Source organism: Protomyctophum parallelum, assembly GCF_964188405.1.
Source record: "Protomyctophum parallelum genome assembly, chromosome: 13".
In the NCBI taxonomy this organism is placed as follows: domain Eukaryota; kingdom Metazoa; phylum Chordata; class Actinopteri; order Myctophiformes; family Myctophidae; genus Protomyctophum; species Protomyctophum parallelum.
The window spans coordinates 6,251,252-6,266,118 of record NC_139708.1 but is presented as its reverse complement, the minus strand read 5'-3'; the positions used below and the strand labels follow the sequence as shown (position 1 = coordinate 6,266,118).

The 14,867-nt window shown below is 41.7% G+C and overlaps 2 protein-coding genes across 2 annotated transcripts in view; both read left to right on the top strand.

Moving 5' to 3' along the window:
- The window catches only part of myadml2 (myeloid associated differentiation marker like 2), a 3,790-nt gene extending 1,323 nt beyond the window's left edge, over positions 1 to 2,467 (top strand). Inside the window, exon 2 of the mRNA XM_083778873.1 lies at positions 1 to 2,467. This exon is cut by the window's left edge and continues 709 nt beyond it. Coding sequence (XP_083634999.1) covers positions 1 to 337 — 337 coding nt within the window. The 3' untranslated portion in view covers positions 338 to 2,467.
- LOC310869660 (sodium- and chloride-dependent neutral and basic amino acid transporter B(0+)-like) lies at positions 417 to 14,434 on the top strand (the record flags this gene model as incomplete). Its single annotated transcript, XM_083780491.1, has 18 exons — positions 417 to 504; positions 1,930 to 1,968; positions 6,325 to 6,539; positions 7,433 to 7,556; positions 7,682 to 7,813; positions 7,976 to 8,113; positions 8,381 to 8,414; positions 8,522 to 8,651; positions 9,460 to 9,462; positions 9,577 to 9,717; positions 10,387 to 10,513; positions 11,851 to 11,943; positions 12,032 to 12,157; positions 12,353 to 12,468; positions 12,865 to 12,964; positions 13,124 to 13,230; positions 13,760 to 13,927; positions 14,237 to 14,434. The coding sequence occupies 18 exons, from the start codon at positions 417 to 419 to the stop codon at positions 14,432 to 14,434; spliced, it is 2,079 nt and encodes a 692-aa protein (XP_083636617.1).
- Between the last annotated feature and the right edge of the window lie 433 nt (positions 14,435 to 14,867).

Genomic DNA, 14,867 nt, shown 5'->3' with positions numbered 1-14,867 from the left:
GGTCTACAGCCTGTGCTTCACCATCACTGTGGTGGTGGTGGCCGTGACCGTGTCGGGGAGGACCTCTGCCCTGCGCATCCCGTTCGACCGCTTCGTGGTCATCTACACGTTCTTCGCCGTGCTCCTGTACCTCAGCACCGCGCTGATCTGGCCCATCTTCAGCTTTGACAAAAAGTACGGCAACACGGACCGCCCCGCGGACTGCCCACCGGAGCAGTGTACCTGGGACACCAAGGTGGTGGTGGCGGTCTTTAGCAATGTCAACTTGATTCTCTACTTCATTGACCTGGTCTATTCCCAGAGGATCCGCTTTGTCTCCAGCCAAGCTGCTGTTTGACCTCAGAGATACCCAGACGAACAGAACAAAACTGAGGCCTCGCCGGAAACGCTCTGTCCAGATTCCAGTCAGACCCGAAATGAATGGTTTCAGGAGAACTGGTCTGGACCAGGAGATAACCAGAGCTGGGTATTTGTGGGAGTACTGGGCCCATGGGAAGAGGCATGGTTCATAGAAGTACTGTATCTTATGAGGTTACATTTGGTAAGAAGCTTTGACATCAAATCCCATTTCCACAAATCTTACTATTTCAAAGAAGCAGGGGTTATATTTGGTTCACAGTGTTTCAAAATGTTAGAATTTTACAAGCACACACATCACCTCCCACCCCAACTATGGGCAAAGAAAGGTATTTCGCATGAACAATCGTGTACAGGTTGTTACAGATATACATTTGAATAGGGCCCATTTCCTTCAGGCCTGTTCACACCCGGGCCCAGTTCACTTGCATCCATGTAAATGACTCATAATGTAGATTGATGATTCCATGGTGTGTGTTCTTTTCGTATTCATTATTTCTATTAGTATTAAACATCTGTCATATGCAGCAAAGCTAATAGTATTATTTGTGGTATATATGCCTATAAGGCCTTTCCCCAGTATTGCAGTGGGCAGGAAATCCCTGCTAGGTGTGTTGTGCTGATGAGTTGATTCTAGCCACGTTGCCTAGAGGTAATGTTGGGTTTATCTCAATGGATTCTCTCACTTTATAATTCTCAAACGTCATCACTGGTCTCAAACATAAAGGGGAGACAATTGAACACTGAATGGTTGAGAGAACGGTTGAATTGAAGAAGATAGCAGCCGTATAAGTCTCCAGTATACACTGAAAATAGGAATAAGAATGTTTTTTGACCAACAACTGCTATGCATCCAAAATAATTTCTGTTATTTGACTTTGGCAGAATTAATTAATTATTCCAACAAATTTCTTGAGGCAGTTACATCTACCCCATATACCATCTACCTAGTATTTAAAAGTTCAATATGCTTTTGATTTTATCATTTGAATGTGATATTGAAATGAAGATTAATCTGACTTGCAGTATTGAGGATATAGTATTAAGAAGATTGTTTTTTTTCCCCCTAAGCACATTGACAGTTAAATGGAATGTACAGTAATAAAACACACTTCCATAATTCTGTTCTGCTCAATAAACAGAGCAGTGTGGTCTCTTGGTTTCCATGTGAATGGCTTTGAGTGAGAGAGTATTGGACCTTGATAGAACCATTACGGTGAAAATAGAAGATCTACAAGCTCACAACATGTGCATTGTGAGCATGTACAGTAGATAGCTATTTTTGCCAAACATATTTGGTGAAGAGCAAAAAAAAATGTAGGGGGCCTATGGTCCAGTCAACTAAGTAGTAAGTACAGGGTTTACGTGATTTGCAGTTAACTATTTTAGAGTTATAAGCACATTGGGTGGGTGTTGGGATAAGTGCATTGCACTTTTAGTGTGGGCTACCCACACACCAAGCCAACATTCAGACTTACTTTATTGACACAATGTTTCAATCCATGGCAGAGATCTTTGTCAGGTCAAGTCTTTCAGTATAGACTGTATATGTCACCTGATGTGTAGCCTCAGGTACCGCAGGCGGTTACCTGATGTGCGACCTGAACTCAGGTAAGAATAGACACAGGAAGAGCCTAATGCAATACTAGAGGGCATACATAGTATTAGTAGTAGTAGTAGTAGTAGTAGTAAACAAAAACAATACATGTTTCTGTCTTAAGCTACTACAGTATAGAACGTGAAGAGTCTAAAAGGGGAGGACATTTAGATGACCTATTTCCCCAGAGAGACACTTACAACATACATGCTTACTGTATATATTTAATCTGGGTACCGAGGCTAATATTTCACATCTCCAAAAGGTTTCAATCAGGAAAACGAACGGAGACATTTCTAATTAACATTTACTATAGTTCAACAGTGTGTATTGTTCTCTATTGCTGTATTATTGTATTGATCACTTCCCAGTTCCCACACATTATTTGTCTTACTTGAAATTTGAAGCATGAGCCTTTACAGGTTGTACTTGTTATCTTTTATTTTATTATTTATTCTCTTAATGATGTTTTTGAGTGTGTGCTATGCAAATAAACTTGCCTTTTATAATTTCCACTTATTTCCACACACTATTATTATTATTATTATTATTATTATTATTATTATTATTATTATTATTATTATTATTATTATTATTATTATTATTATTATTATTATTATTATTTATTTTTTCTTTATTATCAGATTCTCTATTTGGTCATTCGGAATACGATAGCAAGTTCAATAGAATAAAGGAAGATAGCAATTTCAAGGAAAGCACAACAACACACCTATACGGCCACACCTCCACCTGCAAATATAGGAGTCGGCAAAATGCATAGTGGTTTGCGTGGCCGCAAGATACCATTTACGGATAGTGACTGATTGATTGATTGAAATTTGTATTTCACAGTATGTAGAATGGGTACATTTCAAACAAAAGCACAAGTCAATAGAAAGAAACATACTACACTTATTTACAACAGGGTCCACCATTTTAAATTCATCAGAACATTTAGAGACGTGCAAATATACACTTCTATTTAAAATATCAAGAAATCATCATTATAAAGAAAGTAAAGTGGAGGGTTCTAAACCAACTATGCGGGTATAAGGCATGGCATACGTTAGAGCCCATAGTCTTCATACTCCTGTAGGCCCTCAGAGGACAACAGTATAGTTGTAGACAACAGCGGGCGTCATTTCCACATTATTATCAACACTTGCCATTATAACAATCCCACTTGAGGGCAAGTTCTACAAACAGTGATGTATTGTTTTAAACATTTTGTACAAGAACTTCAGTTTATTGGAGCAATTTCAGATTCTTTGTTCCACGAGGAAGCATGCTAGGGCCTTTGCCGTTCCTAATGTATGTAAATAACATGACATACTGTATGAGCTTGTGACTGTAATTTGTTCCTGTTCTCGGATGACTCTGCCCTGCTAGTCTCGGACAGGGACAAATTGCAGGTTGAAAAGGCCCTCAGCTCTAAACTTGGTAGAATCTGCACATGGCTTGCTGATAACAAACTTATACACCCGGAAAAAACGGAATCCATTCTCTTTGGATCAAATAGTAATCTCAGCAAGGCCGACAGCTTCTCTTTATAATTTATATTTTTTGACCCACGATTTTGTAACCCATTTTTCACCCCTGTGTCAATCATCCTGTGATGTGATCCTGGGCTCTACACACCCTCCGCCAACCTAGGGAGAGCAACGGACTTAACTCATGCTTCCTTCATGCTTGAGTGTCCAAGTTGCTCCTTTACACCTGACAGGGGGGAGTTTCCCTGGTTGGACGTAGCGCGTGGAAGGAACACGTTATTCCAACCAGTTCCTTTCCCCTCCATCAGGCGTCCCGGCTGGCCAGTTTAGAGACCAGGATTGGCCGACAGCTTCTCAGTTAAAGTGGGTGACAATATTATCACAAGAAAATGTGAAATTACCTAGCTATATGTTCCATCCTGGAGGCAAATCTTTCCTGTGATAAAATGGCTACCAATGTAATCAAAAAGGTCAACCAAAGAACAAGATTCCTATAGGATCTCCTCACTGGTCAGCAAAAATACCTTGAAGACCCTAACAGGAGCCCTCATACAAGGTTTCTTTGACTATATGCATGCACCTCATGGCACCATGAACAGCACCTTAAAACACCCAAAACAGACTGGTCAGGCTATACTATGTACTTGGCCTTACTCCCAAAACCCACCTCACCCCCGCTCATGCTGATAGGCTAGAATGGCTAGGGAGTACAGCAACTTGTCCTGGTCTATAAGATTCGCTACACAACTAAGATACCCATGTTGTACCTGTCAAAATTCCCGCAAACCACGTTCCGCAAACCACGTTAAACCCAAATTCGGCTCAAAGGTTAAAGGATGGAGTGCCACAATTTTGGAATTTTTCCAGTTTTTCATGTGTCTATGAGGTGACAGTACTTAATTAGACAGACTGGAGTTGTTTTTATGTGCAATTGTGTATTGACTTTGTATTTAGGGTTTCTTCCTGGAGGCCGAACCCTTGACAGTCAAACAGGCCAATGAAGTAAACAGTAATATAGTGACACCACACTATCAGCCCCTCCCCAAACCCCTCCCCCTTTATCATACAACTACAGCGGGTGTGGCTTCAGTTCAGGTGGATCACCACCCATCACCACCCACCAGGCAAACCAGGCATACTTAATGAACTGGTGGGCGTGTCCACATAAAAGCATGATTTTAACAAATACTGTACACTTTTTGGAAAAAGTTCTTCCCCCTTATATTGTAATAATACCTGATGATCATGTTTTAGGGTGGAAAAAAATGGTGGCACTCCATCTTTAAATTCATTTCGCTCCTATGCCACTAAAATGTGGAACACACCAGCAACAGCTGTTAAGAAATGTGAATCCCTAGACTCCTTCAAAATAGCTCTCAAAGAGCACTTACGGGTGGCTGCATTTCTAAACTGGACCCTGTAAAAAAGTTACAGTTACAGTAGCAGTTACTTTGGGCTTGTTTATCTGTAAAGACAGACCGATTAATCGGGCCGATTAATTAATCGGTCTGATTGATTAATCGAACCGATGCAGATTAATCTAAAAACAACTAAAATCGGCAGATACCGATGTGTCTGCCGATTAATCTCCCATCACTACCTCTAATGGCTCCCGATGAGCCGTTGTGTGTGTCTGTGTGTATCTATAAGCGCAGCCTATAAGGCACTACAATATACTGCAAATGCACCATTTACCTCACAAATGATTTAGGTATGCTTATACTTTCATTTGAGACACACACAGCCAACACTTCTAGGGCTTACTGCTTCTTTGGCCTTGTGTAGAGAGTTCATTGTCCTCCCTCCACATATCGCTACAGTTGTATTCTTAGTTTCTAGACAATTGTTCCAAAGTAACTATTTATGCATACTTTGAAGATCACGTGAAAAGCTCACTAGAGAGTAAATATTGCACTTCTAAGGTTTTAGATTAGTTCAACACAAGACCAGGCAGGTGCATCGGGAGAAGCATTAATCCTTAATCACTGATTCTCACTAGATGGATCCGGATCCACCAGGTAAACCACATTTAATGCTGTTCTGATTGACATAGATTGCACACGAAGGATGTGATGAATATAGCCTAATGTAATTAACATAATAATTATATTATTGAAACTTACTGATTCAACTCAACTTCATTAAACTCAACTGTATTGTGACAATGCAAGTGTAAAGACCTGTAGGTACAGCATAAAAAACTAAAGTTGATTGAAATTCTCAGACATTCAGGGTTAGCCAATATCAGCCTATATACACACATTGAGCGAATTTGATTGATGGAAGATGTTAGTTTGCTAATAAGCAGTGGTACTGCCACTGCTTATTAAATGTAGTGGAATAAAAGTACAATATTTGCCTCTGAGACGTAGTGGAGTAGAAGTAAAAGTACAAATACCTCAAAAGTAGAATAGTTAAGTATAAATGTACTATATAGTTACTTTCCACCACTGCTAATAAGGTGCATGTTATTTGTTTAGGTCATAAGTTCGTAATTTATGCAGCTTAATGCATTAGTGAGCCTTGGAAAGGCTACTGTTTATCACTTTCCCACACAGGCTCCAACACACACACACACGCACGCACGCACGCACGCACGCACGCACGCACGCACGCACGCACGCACGCACGCACGCACGCACGCACGCACGCACGCACGCACGCACGCACGCACACACACACACACACACACACACACACACACACACACACACACACACGCACACCTGTTACATTTGAGAGTGTGACCACTGACCACATGCTATTTTCCCCCCTCAATTGCTGCTGATCGAATAGCATCAGAATTGTCTGCATGGACATCATCATTCACCGTAACTGCGTCTGCAGAGGTCATAACACCTGACCTAACTGCGTCTGCAGAGGCAGTAACACCTGACCTCACTGCGTCTGCAGAGGCAGTAACACCTGACCTCACTGCGTCTGCAGAGGCAGTAACACCTGACCTCACTGCGTCTGCAGAGGCAGTAACACCTGACCTCACTACGTCTGCAGAGGTCATAACACCTGACCTCACTGCGTCTGCAGAGGTCATAACACCTGACCTCACTGCGTCTGCAGAGGACTTAATAGAGTTGGTGAGAACCTTTTTTTGTTTGTTTTCTTTCTACCTTGTTTTCCTGGTGTCTAGATAACATGAGCACAAATCGTGTGATTGTTAAAGAGCACTAAAACCATATTTTCCATATAATAATTCTATCTTGGCATCTAATTATAAGATGGCATTGGCACTATATCAGTCAACTCACTCTGCGTCTCATTGGTGAGCTATGCACAGTTCAAAAACCTGCTTACCAATGACATCATCGATGGGGATTCCAAGAAACTACAGCCTTTCTCTTCCTGGCTGAAATAGAAGCCAGTGTTCTTGCATTCATTACAAAAATACGAACATTGAAATCTTGCTTGAAATGACAAAACCTTACAGATGATGGCACTGGCAAGTTTCTGAACTGCCCTGTTTCTCCACTGCCCTCTGACAGAGAGCGAATAGATATGGTGCATTTTTATAAGGAGCATTATTGAGGACAAATTTTACTTAGACTGGTTGAAATTGTGTCCATTATTTCAATTTATGTCAAAGGAGAGATCAGGGTCATAAAACTTGGATGGTGTGTGCAAAACTTTTTAAACCTATTTTCATATAACTGATGATTTAATTTTAATGGATAGTAAATACATTTGCTAAGGCCATGTCAATAGTTTATATAGGCCCTACGCTATTATTGGGACGTTATTCTAAAGTTGCAATTATTCCTCATTTACCACTCATTTTGATAAGGAATGACAAATACTGACATAACTGTAGTTCCTTTTTCCACAGGGTGACTTACCCGTTTTCCTGTTTGCGTTATTTGTTCTCATTTAGCCTACTGTATTTTGTAAAGCACTGTGTGAGGACTATCTGTGAGACGATATAAATAAAATAGACTTACTTACTTTACTTTGTTACTTTTGTTTTAACAATAAGGATGGCGATACTCAGCGAGAAACCTACACCGGTAAATTCCAGTACTATGTGATCATTGTTAACAACATTGTTGACTTTGCAAAAGTCCTGCGGTTTCCCTATCTTGCCTTTAAGAATGGTGGGGGTGAGTACACTGTCTAAATTGCCATTGAACTATGCAAAACAACAATAAGAACATGTATATATGTATATATATATATATATATTTACTCTCTTTTTTCCCACCATGCCCACCCTCCCTGTGACCAGGTGCCTTCTGCCTCGCCTATCTTGTGATGTTGGCGGTGTTTGGAATGCCACTGTTCTTCATGAAGAGTGCCGTCGCACAGTTCTGCAGTCAAGGAGAGGTCAAGATGTGGAATTCAGTGCCAATGCTCACAGGTTTAAGTGTACTCATTTTGTTAGCTTATGGCTAATTCATTTCTTCATATTCATATTCATTCTTATACCATTAAATCAGTTTTAAGCAGTAATTGTGCTATGGATTGTTCTGTCTTGACAGAATGGAGAAATATAAGACTTTAAAGGTTTTTTCTTCCCCAGGTGTTGGAGTAGCCAACGTGGTGGTAAATGCAGTCGTGTCCATCTTTTATCCTGTGATGATCGCCTACAGCCTGTTCTATTTGTTTTCTTCCTGGACATCTACTCTGCCATGGAGCGTGTGCTCCAATGCCACCTTCGGTTGGTAAACCTAGAAGTTCTATTAAGGCTTAAGCAGTTGACATATGCATAATGTACCGTGTATTGTATTGTGGCAGTGCAGATCAGTTTTTTTATGCTTCTAGTTCTTATTATCTGCAGAAAAGATTGCGTCACAAGAACAGTTTGAAGTCGTGCAACTGTATGCAATATGATGTATTTGGAAAATGATACGTACGTACTATACACACTTGATCAGAACCTTCATTAACTTGGTATCTGTTCCTTTCTTCCCTGGAAAATGTTAAGTGTCGAACATCAGCTGCAGTGAACAATTCTGGGAGTAAGTATTATTGTTGTTGTTGTCATACTTTTGCTAAACTAATTCTCTGGATTTAACTGTTCACAATCCCTCTGACCACCGTCTATCCCTCCTCCCTCCCTCCTCAGTCAGGCACTGAGACGGTCCAGTGGTCTTGATGATACGGGGCCAGTTATCTGGTACCTTGCCCTCATTCTGCTGTTGGTGTGGTTCCTCACCGCTGCCTTCATGATCAAAGGCGTCAATGCAACGGCCACAGTACTGTACACCTCCTGTCTCTCCCTGATGGCCTTTCCTCTGCTACATTGTGTTGTACTGTACACCTCCTGTCTCTCCCTGATGGCTTTTCCTCTGCTACATTGTGTTGTACTGTACACCTCCTGTCTCTCCCTGATGGCTTTTCCTCTGCTACATTGTGTTGAAACACAAGGTCATATTTAGTTTGACACACATTTCAATGACCCCACAAATTGACGTCAGTCAATCTGGCCCCGGAAATGTTCTCACAATGTAAATGAAACAGAGATACATGTGAAATCAGACAGAGATATCTATAAGCAAACGCTTAAACCCCTCAGTTCCACAGTATACGAGTTTGAGTTGTACGAATACAAGATAGAACAGCAGATGCATTCACCTACTTTATTATCTGATTATCTTTACCACAGAGGCCAGGGTGGTAGACAGTGTATTCACATTTCACATAATAGTGGTTAGTGTTTCAGTGGTTAGCCTACACATACATAACCTGCAATAGAATTATGACTTGAAGTAGCCTAAAGTAGATATATTGTGCATTACATTCACCCACCGATGCCGGAGGAAACCATGCACGCAAACCTGCACATCGGGAGCAATTTGGGGTTCAGAGTCTTGCTCAAGGACACTTCGACACTAACTTTGGGGGAGCCTGCGGGTTTGAACTGGGAACCTTGCGGTTAACATCTGGTCACTTTATAAAAATATTTTAACAATAATGTTTAAAAGAATAGATAATAATAATTATATGGTATACTAGGTCAATATTTTGTGCCAGTTTTTGCATGTTTCTCTTCTATCTCACCAGTGGGTGAGTTTGGAATCTCTAATATAGGCTCTTGACTTGCTGAGAGAACATACAGTAGCCTACTGTACATTACAGTACATCTTCCTTGTATTCATGTTTGTTCTTTTTCTCCCCCAGGTGGGGACTATCACAGCCATAGGTCCTTTGGTAGTGCTGGTCACCCTGCTGTTCTATGGTTTAACACTAGAGGGTGCTGAAGATGGGATTGCGTACTACATTGGCTCTGATTCCAATATGACAAAACTTCAGGAACCAACTGTAAGATCGATCACCTTTACAATGGACACACAGTCACACACACACACGCACGCACGCACGCACGCACGCACGCACGCACGCACGCACGCACGCACGCACGCACGCACACACACACACACACACACACACACACACACGTGCGCACACATGCACGCACACACACATTTGGACAGGACATTGGATATTAATGGACATTATTATATTATTATTATTATTATTGGATATGAATGCAAAGTAAATTCACCGGATTTAGCAAAAATGCTAGTTTACATATGCAGTCCCCACACAAAACAGGCAGACAGTGAAACAAATTACACTAGGAAACAAAGCATAAAAACATGCAATGCACAAATGTATAAAGTGGATCTATTATTTAGCTGTGGTTTTATAGGGCAATACAGACTAGTGACTACTATTGCTACTCATTCTATTGAAATTAGATAATTATTATGTGAATTGTTTAGTGATGTTTGTTTTGAATATAATGACAAGATTGACAAGGCAAGACTTTTATTTTTAACTAAAATGTTTAGTTTGTAACATAAAATGTGTGTGTTTTATCTTCTTTTGTTTTTCCTGTTCTTCTTTTTAGCTTTTGTTCCATCCAGAAAATAGTGTTCAAAAATCCTGCTTTGTGATTTCTCTCTGCTGTATGTGATTGGGATTTAGGTGTGGCTGGATGCAGCTACTCAGATCTGCTTCACTCTAGCTGATATTGCAACCGCGACATCCTACAACAAGTTCCATAACAACATGTTTCTGGACACCATTTGTGTGTCCCTCATCATTGATTTAGGTAAGTAGTAAGTACCCAGTAGAAAGAGCATGATATGTAGTGTTATGGGATTGCAATGTATAGTACACATCCTACATCACTGGGAAACTGAGTAAGCCAGACTCATGCAGAGCTAAAGATGGCCAAACGTGGTATATACTGTACAGTGTACATATAGGGGATTTGGGTTGTTGTGTAACATAAGTTATACTGTATATTGACTGATGATGAAGCTATATTGACTACTACCAGTAAGACGCCTGAGGGCGAGAAACAAACTAGCCCTAAAGGGCGAGGTTGTATGCACGCATCCGCCTCGTTGACGGCAGACTGCTGGGCGTTGTGGGTGAGCGCTGGCGCTTTGGCATGGGGGGTCAGATCAACATGGAATGCATTCTGCTGGCCATATAAGGAGCATGTCTTGAGTGTTCAGGATTTGATGAGGTCAGATCAACATATGGAACAGGTCAGCTCCATACAGTATATGGAGATCTAAGGGTGGTAGCGGGGACATTCTCTTGAGGTCAGAGGTCAGATGTAGAGTTGCTGGACAATATTGATAACATCAAGGATCTCCATATATGGGCTTAACTGCAGGTCACATTTACTATGACATCATGGTCTTCACATCTCCATCCCATATGCTGTCACATGATGTCACGAGACCTGCATGGCACTATATATGGTGAAATGCACACTGACGGGAAATGCACAATTCCATAGTTAACTGCGACCTTCTCACATCACATGTCAGAGTTTCAACAACAGCGCAAAACAACTGTCAACTTGTCAAGGACCATAATACAAGCCACAATGTCTTACAGAAGATGCAGCACCTGCAGTGGTTGTCTGTTGCCTGCAGTGGTTGTAATGTTACTTTTGTACAGTACATTCTCAGAGTTACAAAGGGATAATGGATGGAGGGGGTGTGTGACACAGGTTTGACCATGTAGACATGGGCAGAGATTAAAGGGGGTAGTGGGCATGTCAAGGGGCATGATAGCAGACATGACTCCAGACATCATGTCTGCTGGAGTCATGATGAAAACATATTGGTATAATTCGCTTCTGAAATTTTACAAAAGAAAAGCCTAAAATCACGATGAAGACATTATCCAATCGAATTTTGATATGCCCAAAATAGACATTAACTAGACAAAAATGTATAGCCCCACAGTGCATTGCTGTGTAGGCCTATTGAAACACTGATATGTGGGTTTAAGTGAGGTGAAGTAGAAATACAATGGATCCTTGATTAGTGAATGCATGCGGTATCCTAACAAAGAGTTTGTTTACCAATTGCTGTCACATTGTTACTGTATTAACCCAAATTGTTTTTGTCGTATATCTCCTGCAAGGCTTCAATGTGATTGCCGGCTTTCCCATCTTTTGTATTTTGGGCCACATGGCTCACATCTCTGGGAAGCTTATTACTGATGTTGCCCAGGAAGGTGAGATAACATATTGTAAATCATTTATATAAAAATCATTGGTGGTCAGCAATCAGCATTTCTCATTTCTGTATGCATTTGTGTGTAGGATATGGTTTGGCATTCATTGCATATGCAGATGCCCTGGCAGAACTTCCGTACGCTCCCCTATGGTCCAGTCTATTCTTTGTGATGCTGTTCTTCATTGGTCTTGGCTCCCACGTTCCCGGGGTTGGTGAGTTTCAGATCAACCAATGACTATGGCTATTCAACCACCAGATGGCATTTATCCTTAACCACATTAAACCGATGCCTAATCTTCAACGATACTAGCAGTCCTTAACCTAAATCAAAATGTCTAGATAATCTTAAATACACCTTTAACAGATTTAATTGTCTTGTAATTATTGACTTCTTCCTGTTATTATAGAGGTCATTGTTACGAGTTTGGAAGACGACTGGCCTCGGCTCCGATCCAAGCGCCCCCTGGTGACGGTGGTAATCTGTTCTGTCCTCTTCCTGGTCGGCCTGCCATGTGTCACAGCGGTACGTCAACTTCCAGGTGTCACTTCATGTCACCTGACATTGTCAGTTCACACAATAACATACATATACTGTGCGCCTCTCTCTCTCTCTCTCTCTCTCTCTCTCTCTCCTCTCTCTCTCTCTCTCTCTCTCTCTCTCTCTCTCTCTCTCTCTCTCTCTCTCTGTCTCCTCTCTCTCTCTCTCTCTCTCTTCTCTCTCTCTCTCTCTCTCTCTCTCCTCTCTCTCTCTCTCTCTCTCTCTCTCTCTCTCTCTCTCTCTCTCTCCTCTCTCTCTCTCTCTCTCTCTCTCTTCTCTCTCTCTATCTCTCTCTATCTCTCTCTCTCTCTCTCTCTCTCTCTCTCTCTCTCTCTCTCTCTCTCTCTCTCTCTCCTCTCTCTCTCTCTCTCTCTGAGACAGGCAGGAATATACTGGGTGACCCTCATAGACCACTATGTTGTTGAATGGGTTCTGATCGTCATTGGTTTGATGGAGATGATTGGCTTCATCTACATATATGGTAAATATGAACAACATGATGTATGTTGCATATAAAATGTTTGAGACCAGGTGGCACTCAGTTTGTGTCATGCCAGGGCATACATGTATACGCGTGCGTCTTTATTGTGTGTCGTGTGCAATGGATATAATGTGTGTGCACTTTTATTATACTTTCCAGGTCTTAACCGTTTGATTGAAGACATAGAAATGATGATTGGAAAGAAGGGCAAATGGTTCTGGCTGTACTGGAAAACCTGCTGGTTGCTCGGCCCTGCCGCCATGATAGTGAGTACAGACGCAAACACGTCCCTGACCATGAGATTGGGTGTGTGTGTGTGTGTGTGCTCTAGTAGTCTACTCTATGAGCATATCGATGCTGTCAGGCAGAAACCTTGTATCTCCATGTTTAAAAATGTCATGTTTTGTCCATCAATGAATGCCCTATTTCATCAGAATTGTCATACATGAGTGTCACACAAGAGTAGTAAAATAGCCAATCCACAAGCTCACAACGTATTGTGAGCTATAGATGAGATTTATTTATTTATTTATTTTTATGCTTGAAGTGAAAGTGGTTAACTGTGTTTGTGGATTTTATACATTAAACCCAGGAAATGTATTAACAAGAGAGCTTGTGACTAAATTACAACTATATTTTTTCCATTTCCTGAAAATTTAAAGTTTTCTGTTTTATGCTGCTGCCTGCGAACTTGCAAAGTAACATTCTGAGAATTAAACTCTGAAAGGGTAATGTTATTTTAACTTATTTATCTACCATGTTCTGTAAATGAACATTGTTCTGCTCTGATTGTAGTTGATCCTGATTTCATCGTTGATAGCGTCATCTCCACCTTCATATGGAGACGTGGCTTTTCCGCACTGGGGTCTGGATTTAGGACGGTGTATGGTTGCTTTCTGCCTCATTTGGATTCCTGTTATTGCTGTCTATCAACTGATTAAAGCAGAGGGCAGTCTGTGGACGGTGAGTGTAAGTGTGTGTGCGTGTGCGTGTGTGTGTGTGTGTGTGTGCGTGTGTGCGTGTGCGTGTGCGTGCATATGCGTGTGCGTGTGCCAAATCTAAAATTGACCAAGACATGGTTCTTGTCCTGCAGACAAAACCAGTATTGGTGAGGTCTGGCCTAAGGCAGTAAACAAGGAAAGATTATAAAAAGGCTGCACACTCGTAGCCACGATGCTGTATATTTATTGACAAGAATCCAACGTTTCGACTTAGGAGGTCTTCTTCAGGGAATGGTTCTTGTCCTGACCTGCTGTCTCCTTCGTCCCACAGCGTGTGAGGTTTTGCCTGTGTCCCTCTGAGGACTGGCATCCCTACCGGGATGAAGACCGCGGTGGGCGCTACAGGGTCACCCGGCCAGAACCAGACCTGCCGGGACCAGTAGAGGTCATCTCTCTGCCACTTCTGCCAGCGTTAGATCTGTCAAAATCTCATCCTAACGAAGTCATCGCTACCACCACGCGGTTGTGAATGGTGTGTGTGTGTGTGTGCGCGCACACGTGCGTGTGTCCCTGTGCGTGCGCGTGTGTACTTGTGAGGGCCAAATGTCAGGATCAAGCAATGTGATGAATCAACACTGAAATGGACTTCAGCTTGCTTCCTATACTACTCCTATCCACCATCGCCCGTTGGATTACGTGCGGTGACAATTTTCGTCCTCCCCGCCCGGCTTCCCTCCCTCGAACGCACCCAGGCCAATTGTGTTTGTGTGTAGATGCTCGAGAAAGCCAGATTTGAACCCACAACCTCCATGGTGGTGGGCATACCACTGTGCCACTCAATGTATTGTGTACACACTGTAATGTCTCCTGGCTTGACATATGTTCATACGGGAGAATATGTAGGATGATGATGATCTAATGTAGGACCACACTGGAAACAAGCCATCAGGGCTTTTTGTGTT